At 56.8% G+C, this 11,442-nt stretch overlaps 5 protein-coding genes across 5 annotated transcripts in view; 3 read left to right on the top strand and 2 right to left on the bottom strand.

Annotated features, from left to right (window-relative positions):
- The window catches only part of CCM_01334 (uncharacterized protein), a gene marked incomplete at both ends in the record, with an annotated part of 2,260 nt that extends 2,034 nt beyond the window's left edge, over nt 1–226 (top strand). Inside the window, one exon of the mRNA XM_006666490.1 lies at nt 27–226. Within this exon, the coding sequence (XP_006666553.1) occupies nt 27–226 (200 nt within the window). The remainder of the gene's footprint in view (nt 1–26) is intronic.
- Nucleotides 227–635: 409 nt separating this feature from the next.
- On the bottom strand, nt 636–2,899 carry CCM_01335 (eIF4-gamma/eIF5/eIF2-epsilon; the record flags this gene model as incomplete). The annotated part of the gene is made up of 3 exons (XM_006666491.1): nt 636–2,639; nt 2,689–2,745; nt 2,801–2,899. The coding sequence occupies 3 exons, from the start codon at nt 2,897–2,899 to the stop codon at nt 636–638; spliced, it is 2,160 nt and encodes a 719-aa protein (XP_006666554.1).
- A 1,694-nt stretch (nt 2,900–4,593) lies between these two features.
- CCM_01336 (Signal transduction response regulator, SKN7-like protein) lies at nt 4,594–7,638 on the top strand (the record flags this gene model as incomplete). The annotated part of the gene is made up of 9 exons (XM_006666492.1): nt 4,594–4,639; nt 5,062–5,217; nt 5,252–5,616; nt 5,674–5,690; nt 5,743–5,815; nt 5,865–6,005; nt 6,060–6,935; nt 6,991–7,189; nt 7,241–7,638. The coding sequence occupies 9 exons, from the start codon at nt 4,594–4,596 to the stop codon at nt 7,636–7,638; spliced, it is 2,271 nt and encodes a 756-aa protein (XP_006666555.1).
- A 1,263-nt stretch (nt 7,639–8,901) lies between these two features.
- Nucleotides 8,902–10,657, top strand: CCM_01337 (DNA primase small subunit; the record flags this gene model as incomplete). The annotated part of the gene is made up of 4 exons (XM_006666493.1): nt 8,902–9,173; nt 9,241–9,435; nt 9,498–9,944; nt 10,018–10,657. The coding sequence occupies 4 exons, from the start codon at nt 8,902–8,904 to the stop codon at nt 10,655–10,657; spliced, it is 1,554 nt and encodes a 517-aa protein (XP_006666556.1).
- Nucleotides 10,658–10,852: 195 nt separating this feature from the next.
- CCM_01338 (tRNA m(1)G methyltransferase domain containing protein) overlaps nt 10,853–11,442 on the bottom strand; it is a gene marked incomplete at both ends in the record, with an annotated part of 1,295 nt that continues 705 nt past the window's right edge. Inside the window, one exon of the mRNA XM_006666494.1 lies at nt 10,853–11,369. Within this exon, the coding sequence (XP_006666557.1) occupies nt 10,853–11,369 (517 nt within the window). The remainder of the gene's footprint in view (nt 11,370–11,442) is intronic.

Here is an 11,442-nt window from a genome sequence, read left to right on the forward strand (position 1 = left end):
TGGTGGTGGCGGAGGCAAGGGTAAAGGCAAGGGCCGGGGCGGCCACGCTGCGCACTACCGCTCCCTCGACGACGTTGGGTTCAAGAATGGGCCTGCCGAGGTCAATTACGACGACTCGCACCCGCCGGCGAATGCGCCGACTGGGCCGCGCAGCGGCGGCCGGTCAAACGGCGGCGGCGGCGGCGGTGGCGGCAACAATGTGACGGATTTGCAAAACTATTATTGAGCAGTCTCACGAACAGGGCTTTTGCCGTGTTGCAACATGTTGAAAGGGCAGGCTGGTAGAGAGGCATTTTTTTGTCTGAGATATTCCCCCAATCTGTTTAATCTTCGTGTATATCTTATCATGGCTAGGGAAAGTGTGGTGTGCTTTGCTGGGCTACAAAAGCAGTATCTTGCTTTTGTTGTTTTAATTTTTTTATGTTTTTTTGGCGTATCGGATATTGACTGTCATAACTCATTGCGTATAATTTAATTGCAATAGCTAGTTACAACCAGACGAGTACACCGGGAGGAGTCCTCAATGACGTTTCTTCAACTTTGCATTATCCGTGCAAAGCATAGCGCTCTAAAATTGGCAAATGTTCCTTGGTATTGTTTTTCTATTACCCTGCATCCTCTGACACCTTTCTCTCTTACTCATCCTCGCTTTCCTCGTCGTCCTCCTCCTCGGCATTCTCCAACCATTCCACCAGCACCCTACACTTATCCCTCAGCGCGGCCATGGCCTCACCGTCGGTCGTGCGCGCGTCCTCCCACCACGCCAGGATGCCCTCCTCCTCGAGGACGTCGAGCGCGTACAGCTGCTGCAGCAGGGCGGCGAGCACGGTGCCCGCCTTTGGCGGGTCCACGCCGCCCACGTCCGTCAGCGCCGTCTGCATGGCCAGGATAAAGGCCACCTGCTCCGGCTCGCCGCCGCCGACACCGACTTCGAGCAAGAATTTGACAGCGCCCGCCCGCGCCGTCAGCGCCGTCTCAGCCGCTTTGCTCGGGTCCAGCGGGGGGCGGTCGGTTTGGGGAGCTGCGACGACGAGCTCGGCAGCGCGGCGCGCAAACGCCGTGGCGACGGCGCGCCGCATCATCTCGTCCGAGGCGTTGTTGGCGAGCCGCAGGCCCATGAACTCAAGCTTAGCAGAGTCAAAGTCGCCCGAGGCGGCGCGCAGCGCATCGAGAATGCCGTGCACGGCGTCGGCGTGGAACGACTCCTGGCCGGCGGCCTCGGGGTCCGGCTCTTCGCCAAACGCGGCCTCGCTGCCGTCGGTTGAGTACGTCGCGGAGGCGAGCGTGGAGACGGACGATGTGGATACGTTGAAGCCCGCCATGGAGTATATGAGCGACTGCTGCAGCCGCGCGGGGTCGTCGTCCTCGAGATCGTCGGCCTCGGGATCGGAAAAGGCGGCGCCGACGCCGCCGACGCCGACGATGGCGGTGTCGGTGGTGGCGGCCGTGCCAAGGGGTGTGATGGCGGAGATGGCCGTGTTTTCGGCAATAGTGACGCCGTCGCCAATGTGTACGCCAAACGAGAGGAGCGCGCCGGGCGCAATGGTTGCGGCCTTGCCGACCTGGACGCCATCAGCCAGGATGGCGCGCGTGACTGTGGCGTCCTGGTCAATCGATACGTCGTTCCAGAGAATGGCATCTGTGAGGGTGACGCCGGCGCCAATGACGCAGTCGCTGCCAATGATGCAGTTTGTGACGGTGGTGCCTGCGCCGATGTTCGTGTTGGCACCAATGACAGAGTTCCGCAGGCGCGCGCTCGAGGCGTGGCACGCGCTGCGCTCAATGACGACGCGGTTGTGGTGCGCCTGGTACGACGAGTGTGGCGCGAGATTGTTCTCCGGGACAAACGGAAAGGTCCAGCGGCCGAGGACGTCGCGGCTGACGGCGTCGTACATCTGTAGGTTGCTAGCGCGGGCGGCATAGCCGTCGTCGACAATGTGCGCGTAAATCATCTTGCCGTTGAGCTCCCAGTCCTTGAGCACGCCATGCAGGAAGTTGCGGCGCGGCAGCTCGTAGTCGAAGCTCTCGGACCAGAGCGCGAGTACTTCGGGCGTGCAAATATCCACCTGGGCGTCGATGAGGTCGGCGCGCACGTCAAAGTCGGAGGAGAGCTCTTCGGGGATGGCCGGATCGAGCAGCGTGTAGTGCTCGTCGCTGAGCGGGCTCATCTCGTCGTAGTGCAGGCAGCGCTGGGTCTCGTTGTCGACGACAAAGACGGGCGTCAGGCCGCCGCCCTCGGCCTTGGTGCGGTGGGCATCGCGGCCGCCGGAGCGCAGCACACACGTCATGATGTTGAGGGCCGACGTCTCGCGGCGGCGTCGGTGGGCTGCCAGCACGCCGTCCAGCATCAGGTTCGATACCAAGTCCCCGTGCACGAGGATGAAGTCGCCGTCGATGAGCGAGCGTGTGTCGAGGTCCCGCAGCACGTCGCCCACGGATCGCGCATCGGCTACGCGGATAAACTGGATGAGGGAAAAGGGCGACGACTTGGAGGCGGTGGACCAGCGCGAGCGGTTCAAGTACTCCTCGACGGCGTCGGTGTTGGCGCCGCAGTAGAGGAAGACTTCGTTGACGCCGTTCATGGCCAGGAACTCGAGCGTGTATTCGATCAGCGGCGTGTTGCCCAGCGGGAGGAGACACTATCCCTGTCAGTATAGAATGTCGTGGTCGGGGTGACGGTATTCGTACTCTTGGTCTGTCAATCGTAAACGGCTTGAATCTATCTTGGAACGAGTCGGCGAGGATCTGCGAGCTTCGTCAGTCCAGAACCAGTGCCCCACGGTCGAAGGGCAGCACTCACCACGGCCTGCAAGACATCCTCGCCCTTGGTCTCGGCGCCCGACTTGGCGGGTTTTTTGCCCTTGGCCGAGCTGGCGCTGTTCTTTCCCTTGTGCGACATGATTGCACGAGGAGAAGAGCGGGAGGCAATGCGCGGGCCAAAAGTTGATGATGGAGCTATCAGAGGTGGGCTGTGACTCAAAATATCGTGGGTTGAAGTGGGCTGGCTTCTGCACAGCGTGGGGTGGCCTACCCTGTAGTCGTTTGCAATTTGGCGGGATTGGACGGCAGTTTCAAATTGTTGCAGTTTAAATTGTTAGTACCTAGGCAGTTAGCTACCGAGTTTGCATTTTCTTTCGGGCACCTAGTTGTTGTTGTTTTAATGATCAGACTATCGTAGTAAGGTACACTGCCCAATGCCGTTGCTTGGTCTGGGCAAGTAACAACGAAACACCAAGACAGATGGGTGGGAGCTACGCTCGTATTGGGGGGCCCATGCTCTTTGCAGCGCAGAAATGCCGTCACGGACGAGTTGAGATGCAGAGATGCTTGCGCAAAGATGAATGTGCAGCCGGGGTGCTCGCCGCGCGCCGGGCTGTACCAGCGCGATATGCTTATATTCCGAAGCTGGACAGGGACGTGGCCAACGAGCACCGCGTGAGAGCTGTGAAGCAGGACTACAACCGGTGGCGTCTCTGTATCTCTACCCTTATAATGTTCTTGATCGCAGCTCGCAGCGTCACTGCCCCAGTGCGCGAATACTACTCCAACATCCTTCCAGCTTTACTGATTGGTATGACAAACGGCGTACACAGAATGTAACCCATCACTGCCAACTTGACGCTTTCATGCATACATGCATAATTAAGTACATTAGTAAAAAGCAGACGTATTGTTAGGGAAGGTCTTGCTTCGTTTATAGGCAGCTGGTAATTAAGCTTGTATTAGTGACATAAAAAGTACAATATATTGGGAAGTTGTTCGCTGCCAGGGACTTGGCAGCTAATCGCCTTTCAACAGTCAGGGACCCTCGACAAGTTCTGCGCGTCCGAGTATTATAGTAAATGAAATATGAGCAAAATTATTTAAAGTTTAAGGCGGGCGCTGCAAGAAGGAGATTTCCTGGGCGGAGTCTGACCACCCTGGGGAGATGCGGGCAGCGGCACATCAGATTTTTCGATTGGCTTTTGAAAGGACTTGATGGTTTATTATTGTGGCTCCAGAATTCTGAAGCTGCAGCCGTGTCGAATTTGCTCTGTTTGTTGGCAGTTTGACTGGGGAAAGCAGCCGGATATTCTTGCTATCTTCTTACTATTTATCAACTTCTTCTTTCTAATTTTCTCTATTTTTATTTCCTCTTATCCTACTTGTCTTACTTATCACTTATACTCATTTCAATCCCTCTTATTCCTTTTCCTAGTTAAACCTTGTTAATAATAGAGTGTAGACTTATGTGTCCATGGAGCAAAGATTGTGGCTTGACTGGTCAAAGTACAGATGTCATCTGCGCTACTGCAAGGCCATATGTACAGACAGGGACCGCTGTGGCTGTGCCCCGGGCCAGCCTCTGTATTTTGGCCACTGCAGAATGGTCTTTTGGACTTCAATATAGGGCAGATGCGGCATGGGTTTGCACATGAAATATTATTACATTATTACATTTCACTGTTTATTGCGCAATGGTAACTGCGCATAATATGGGGGCTCTCTTCCCCCGCGCTTGTGGCCAGCCAACCACTGCCTCTGTACCAGTCATAACGTGATTCGTCTCTCTGCAAGCTCCTCTCCTTGGTCCATGCAAACCTCCTCGTCTTGATGCAACCTCACAACCTATCCACACCATTGCCCACCGCCCACACCAGTAATAACTAATAACCACCACCTCCACCCATTCCACATGTTTCTCCTCCTTCGGCCTTCACTTCTGCTGCTCGCCAAATCCTCCGAGACGCCCTCTTTCGCTCCATCTCGTTGGCCAGCTTGCTCGTCATCATCTTCTGTTGCTCCTCTCACTACCTAAACTAATAACCACCTAGGTAGTTTACTTCCTTGGTGTCCCCCCCTCCTCGCTCGCTTACTGGCCAATTCTCCGCCCCAGTCAGTGCCTTACTCTTAGTGTCCGTCGTAGGTATTCGTCTTTGGCGCGCTAGTGGACAAGATGCGATTGATTTTTTTTTGCGCCTTTACTGCCATAATTTATTGCTGCTGTTGCGATCGCATTGCCCTGCCACCCTCCCCCTCCCAACCAATCAAGCCTCGCGCCCGCCGCCGCCGCCGCCACAGTCGCCGCCTTGGCTGACCCTTCCTCGCCCGCCGCTACCAGGTTTCGGTCGCCCTTCTTTTTTTTGACTTTTTTGTTTGCCAAAGCCTTTCAAAGCAACTTCGTTCATCTCCTTCTCCAGACCGCGCTCCAATTGCTCGCGCAAGTCACCCCTTGCGGTACGTCCAACGCCGCGTCGCGCCGGCACGTCAGTCTTTTCTTTGCGCGGTCGCCTAGTCGGTCAGCTTGTCCGTCCCGTCAACCTCCCCTTCGGCGTCGCCGGTCGTCAACCTCCGATCCCTACCTCGCCGACATCAATACCACAGCTGTGCGTCCATCGTCGCACCAGTCTGCGCGCATCTCACGGCCCTTTTTTGCCTTTATCTCGATACGGAAATAGTACCGTCCGCGTCATCGGCCTCGTCGGCTCCGCCATCACTCTTCTGCCCCCCCTCGTCTCCTGCGAGGAGCCGACGCAACCTCGCTTCTGCGCCGTGCGCCCTTTCACCTCCTCCACCACCATGTCCGGCACAGACGTTGGCCCTGCCCAGGGCACAGGCAACAATGCGAGCGAGTTCGTGAGTCACCTCGCGCTGCTAGAGAAGCAATCGCTGCAATACTAATTCCTTCTATAGGTTCGCAAGTTGTTCAAGTAGGCTACTACCCCCCTACCGCCGTCGCCCATCAATGCTAATAATCTGCAGAATGTTGGAGGACCCTTCCCATCAAGATGTTGCCCGTTGGGGAAAGGATGGCGATACCTTTGTTGTTGTCGAAGTCTGTATTCGTTAGGTCCCCCATGCACACCGCATCTAACATGAAATAGGGCGAGAAATTCACCCGATCTATCCTCCCCAAGCACTTCAAGCACAGCAATATGTCTAGCTTCATTCGCCAACTCAACAAATACGATTTCCACAAAGTCAAGCCATCCGCTGATGCCGATGGTTCGGCCCCAAGCGGCAATGTACGACGCCATCGCCGAAGCCAACCCCCCCATTCTCACTGACAGCCTTGGCAGGTCCTCGAGTTCAAGCACCCATACTTCCGCGTAGACAGTAAAGATGATCTCGACAACATCCGCCGCAAAGCCCCAGCTCCCAGGAAACCGCAGCCCCCCGAAGATTTCACTACGAGCCAGCACGTCAGCGTCATTTCCGAGCAGCTTACTGCCACACAGCAGCAGGTCCAGCAACTGCAAGAGCTCTTCGCTGAAGTTTCGCAAACCAATCGACTCCTCGTCAACGAAGTCCTGACACTTCAGAAGATGATCAACGCCCAAAAAGGCGCTCAGCACGAGATGCTCAACTATCTGACTGTCTACCCCGGCCGCACAAACGCCATGATGACCCGCCCGATGGCCTCGAACGGAGCCGTCCCGCAGACCGACGTCGACGAATCCGCCCCTGAATTACGGAGAGCCCGTGAGCTTTTAGCCAGCGTCGCACCCGATGCCATTGCCGATCGTGAGCTTGAGCGTCTGCACGATGTATATGGCCCTATGACCGACTCGAGCGCCATGGTCACCCCCGTCACCATGCCCATGCTGCACGATCCCATCACCGATCTTAGCCGGTACCCCGTCTATCCAGTCGGCCAAACCGTCGGCATCGACCCTTTTTCTTCCGACCACATCCAGAAGCTCCCATACGCCATGCCTGGCGACGCCGTTGGCGCTGCTGGGCTCGCCGATCCTCACCACCACACCCAACAGCACACACCGACTTCCGCAGGCCCTACCCCCGTCATGGGAGCTGCTGCGCCAGCCAACTCGCGAGAAGCGCCAGCCATCTGGGGGGGAAAGAAACCCCACGTGTTCCTCGTCGAAGACGATCCCACCTGCGCCAAGATTGGTATTAAGTTTCTCAAATCAATGGGGTGTGAGGTGGAGCATGCCGTAAGTCGTCGAGTAGAAACTGGCTGACGACGAAAAAGTTGCTGACAAGATGTAGCCCGATGGTGCTGAGGCCTATAATCGGATGAATGCTGTGGGAAGAGATTACTTTGACCTGATTTTCATGGACATTATTATGCCCAAGCTTGATGGTGTTTCTGCTAGCATGTATATCCGACAACAGTGCCCTTCGACACCAATCATCGCCATGACATCAAATATTCGGCCGGACGAAGTGAATGGCTATTTCGAACATGGTATGTGTCGTGTCAACCGTTTCGCTTGTAACACGGGCTAATTGACTGTAGGAATGAACGGTGTCCTGGCTAAGCCCTTCACAAAAGAAGGAATGCTCAAGTCAGTAAAGACACACCTAGCCCACTTGCTGAAGAATCCGCCTCCGGCCGACAGTGCGGGCGCCTTTATCATGCCTGCAATGGGATTCATGGACGGCACGACGCCCGTCAAGCTGGAGGCTCAGACAGCTGGCTCAGGGAACAATTGGGCCACCAATGGCATGTCGCAAGGCGACGTGGATCATGGATATGGCATGGTGAATGGAGGCGCAGCATATCCGATGGCGGCGGCAAGCCGGCAACCGTACGTCGCGGGGATGGACGGCTCGTCAGGGCGAATGGCGCCGGATCACGAGAGTCCTCCAGAAAAGCGGCAACGCCTGAATAATTCGCAAGGCAACTTTGCGTAAAGGGCCGAGGCCAACACAACAGCACGGGGCCGGATGTCGAAGGCTTCAAGGTAGCCGAGACAGTGAGTGGAAGGAAAGCAAAAATAAGCACCGGCAGGTGCGGATGGGCATCGTTTTATGGTTGGCCCTTTGTCGGCCGCCTCGCTCACAGGCTGCGGTCGATTGCGGTCTGGACCAGCTTCATCAGGGTGGGGTTCGGAGTTCGGGGCTTGGGTGATGCAAAGTGACATGTGCGCAAGTGTACATGCATCACATTTGTTTGTTTTGTTTGTGTGTTTTTATTATTCATATCCTGGTTGGGTGAGGAAGGAGTGCAAGCAAGTCATTACTGGATGTCGAAAGCGAAGCGGCTGTATGGTCAGCCGACGGCGTTATTCTCTTGGGGGATTTTTCTTTCTTTCTTGGATTATACACTTTTTGGTCTATCATTAGCGGGCCGTCGGATGTGGAAGAGAGGGAGAAAGAGAGCCAAGGCAAAAATTGTTTTGTTTTTTCTTATTAATGCTGTGTAACCATTATCAGCGGGCGGCTGCATGGCCAGGTTTGAGTCTGGGCCCCTTGTTGGGGGCCAGAAGGATGGGAGAGAAAGACAATCATGCCACGACACTGTTTGGATGACTACCTAGCGACCGTGGCTTGGACAATTGTCTTTGCAGGTTTGATCTACTGTCTGTGACGATGCAAAATATAACTTGACTTTTCCTGGGCGCAAGCGTATCGTGCTGAGACTATTGTTCACATCTTACTCGTTGTTTGAATGAGGTGCCGTCATGCTTTTCAAGATGCACCAAATGTCGCATGAAATGAGAATCTCTTGGGCGTTGGCTCTTTCGAGCATGTGCACACTTCCAGGCGCAAACCGCGGGATGCCTGCCGATGGCTAGTCATGACGTTGTTGGTCTCGACTGTCTGCGCGACTCATGTATACCAGTGAAGGCAGAGATGGTTAACGCAACGGGTTGCTTTAACAACACTTCTGGGACGTTGGTTCAACATGAGAAATCTAATTTTCCTCTTTGAATTCAGGAATATTCCCAACCAACATCAAACGTAATTATTTTGTGCTGTTGAGTTCGACAACAGGACGGATTCAACATTGTGTCTCACACCAGAAAAGTGCCCCAGTTAAATGCACTCTACGCGTCGCGTCCACCCACGGCGCGTCTTACCATCCATCATCTTTTGGCCCTACACTCACTTGCCCGCGACAAGAACGACCTCGTTTTGGCTACATCGCACGCCGTAGCTCACAAAATCGACATCATGCCGCACGCAGAAGGTACATCACCCGCGACCGTCAAGGACGAACCCGTCGACGATGCCGGCCTCCCCAGCAGCATCCCACAAGGCGACGAAGACGACGTCGACATGCTCGACGCCAGCCACGCCGCCGCCGACGACGCCGCCGTGAAGAAGGCCGACGTCAAGCTCGAGGACCTCTTCGATAACGACGACTCGGACGACAACGAGTTTCCCTCGTCGGCGCCCGTCAAGTCGGAGCCGCCCACCTCACAGGAGGGTCCCGCCTCGCCCATGTACGAGCCAGCAGAACCCGGCGTCCCAATGCAAACGTGCTGGAAGCTGACTGCGCAATGAATATAGAGACCTCTCGTCCCTCAAAGCCTCGGACCCCGAAGTTATGCGCAGCTTCTACCAGCGCTTGTTTCCCTGGCGCCAGTTGTTTCAGTGGCTCAACCACAGCCCGACGCCCACCAACGACTTTGGCAACCGCGAGTTTGCCTTTACCCTGCAAAATGACGCCTATCTACGCTACCAGTCTTTTGCCACGGCAGACCTGTGAGCATCCGCCGCACAAGAACACCCAGTACCCAAGCTCCCCGCTAACCGCTCGCTACCAGCCTCCGCAAAGACGTCCTCCGCCTCATGCCCTCGCGCTTCGAAATCGGCCCCGTCTACACGACCAACCCCCGCGACCGCAAAACGTTGCGCAACTCGTCGGCGTTCAAGCCGCTCGCCAAGGAGTTGTGCTTTGATATTGACTTGACAGACTATGACGACATCCGCACGTGCTGCGACAAGGCCAATATTTGCACCAAGTGCTGGACCTTTATGACCATGGCCATCAAGGTCGTCGACGTGGCGCTTCGCGATGACTTTGGCTTCCAGCACATCTTGTGGGTGTACTCGGGCCGTCGCGGTGCGCACGCCTGGGTGTGCGACAAGAAGGCACGCAGCATGGACGACGCCAAGCGCAAGGCCATTGCTGGCTACCTCGAGGTCGTCCGCGGTAGCGCGCAGGGCGGCAAAAAGGTCAATGTGAAGCGGCCGCTGCATCCTCATCTTTCGTACGTCGTATTGAACCCCCTCCCCCCAAAAGCCAAGCAGGCCAGACTTTTTGTATACTGACCGCCGTAACAGCCGCAGCTTGGAGATTCTCAAGACGCATTTCCAGCATGATGTGCTCGGTGTCCAGGATCCCTGGTCCACCGACGAGCGCGCCGAAAAACTCCTGCATCTGATCCCGGACCGCACCCTCAGCGAGTCGCTCCGGCGCAAGTGGGATGCCGCGCCCGGCCGCGCCTCGGCGGCCAAGTGGGCTGACATTGACGCCGTCGCCAAGTCCGGCGGCGCCGGCAAGTCCCTCGACACGCTCGCCCTCAAGGAAGCCAAGCAGGACATTGTCCTTGAGTACACGTACCCGCGCCTCGACATTGAAGTCAGCAAGAAGCTCAACCATTTGCTCAAGTCGCCCTTTGTCGTGCACCCGGGCACCGGCCGCGTTTGCGTGCCCATTGACACATCCAGCGACGACACCGTCGAGGCCTTTGACCCGCTCGCCGTGCCCACCGTGCAGGGGCTGCTGGCGGAGATTGACGCTTGGCAGGGCAAAAACGGCGAGGGGAGCGCCGACAGCGCGCCGGCGGTGGCGGACTGGGAAAAGACGAGCTTGAAGCCGTATCTAGAGTACTTTAGGTCGTTTGTGGCTGGAATCATGCGCGAGGAGCGCGAGGCGGCGCGGGTGAAGCGAGAACAAGAGGAGCATTCGATGGAGTTTTAAAGATGGCAAGATGGGTGGGTAATGACGTTGATGACTGTATATACTTTGGTTCTTTTTCACTGTCCAGCATTGTGCATTTGGAATTTTGGGTACACCTACTCTGGGAACATGGCTAGAAGCACCATTATCTTGCGAAATTGAAATCAGATATGAAACGAAAATGGCGCCTGTTGTCTATGCAATGGGTATTTCGGTCTATGCAGTGGCAGCCTCGTCCTTGGGCGCCTCGTCAGCTTTCTCGCCTTGACCCTCCTCGGCTTGCTCGCCCGTCTCATCCTCATCTTCCGCAGCCTCGTCCGCATGATGTTCCTCGCCCGCCTCCCCCCGCAGCCTGCCGCCCTTGCGCTTCGGAATGACGCTCAGGAACGCCTTGCCCCAGTCCTCAAACTCCAACCACTTGAGCATAATGTCCACGACGTGGTTCGTCGCGAGCACCTGCCGGCTCTGCATCACCATGTACTCGCCAATGGGCAGCCGCGCGGTGCGGATCCCCCGCTCACGCGCCCGCCGGTAGCACAGGCCCTTTTCGCGGTTCTTGTCCACCAGCCCGCCGACCACGTACGTCGTGTTGGGCTCCAGCCGCGCGAGCGTGTACGGCGCGTCCGACGAGAGGTACACAACGTCCTGCAGCGCCGGGTCCAGCGGCGGCTCCGGGTCCGGCAGCGGGAACGGATCGTGCGCGTCGCGCGGCCACGGCGCGGGGTTCTCCTGGCTGCGCCGCAGCGGCCCGATGAGCAGCTGCTCGTGTGCGGGCCCCCCCGCGCGTCCGCGGCGCCGGCGGCGCC

Source organism: Cordyceps militaris, assembly GCF_000225605.1.
Source record: "Cordyceps militaris CM01 unplaced genomic scaffold CCM_S00001, whole genome shotgun sequence".
Lineage (NCBI taxonomy): Eukaryota > Fungi > Ascomycota > Sordariomycetes > Hypocreales > Cordycipitaceae > Cordyceps > Cordyceps militaris.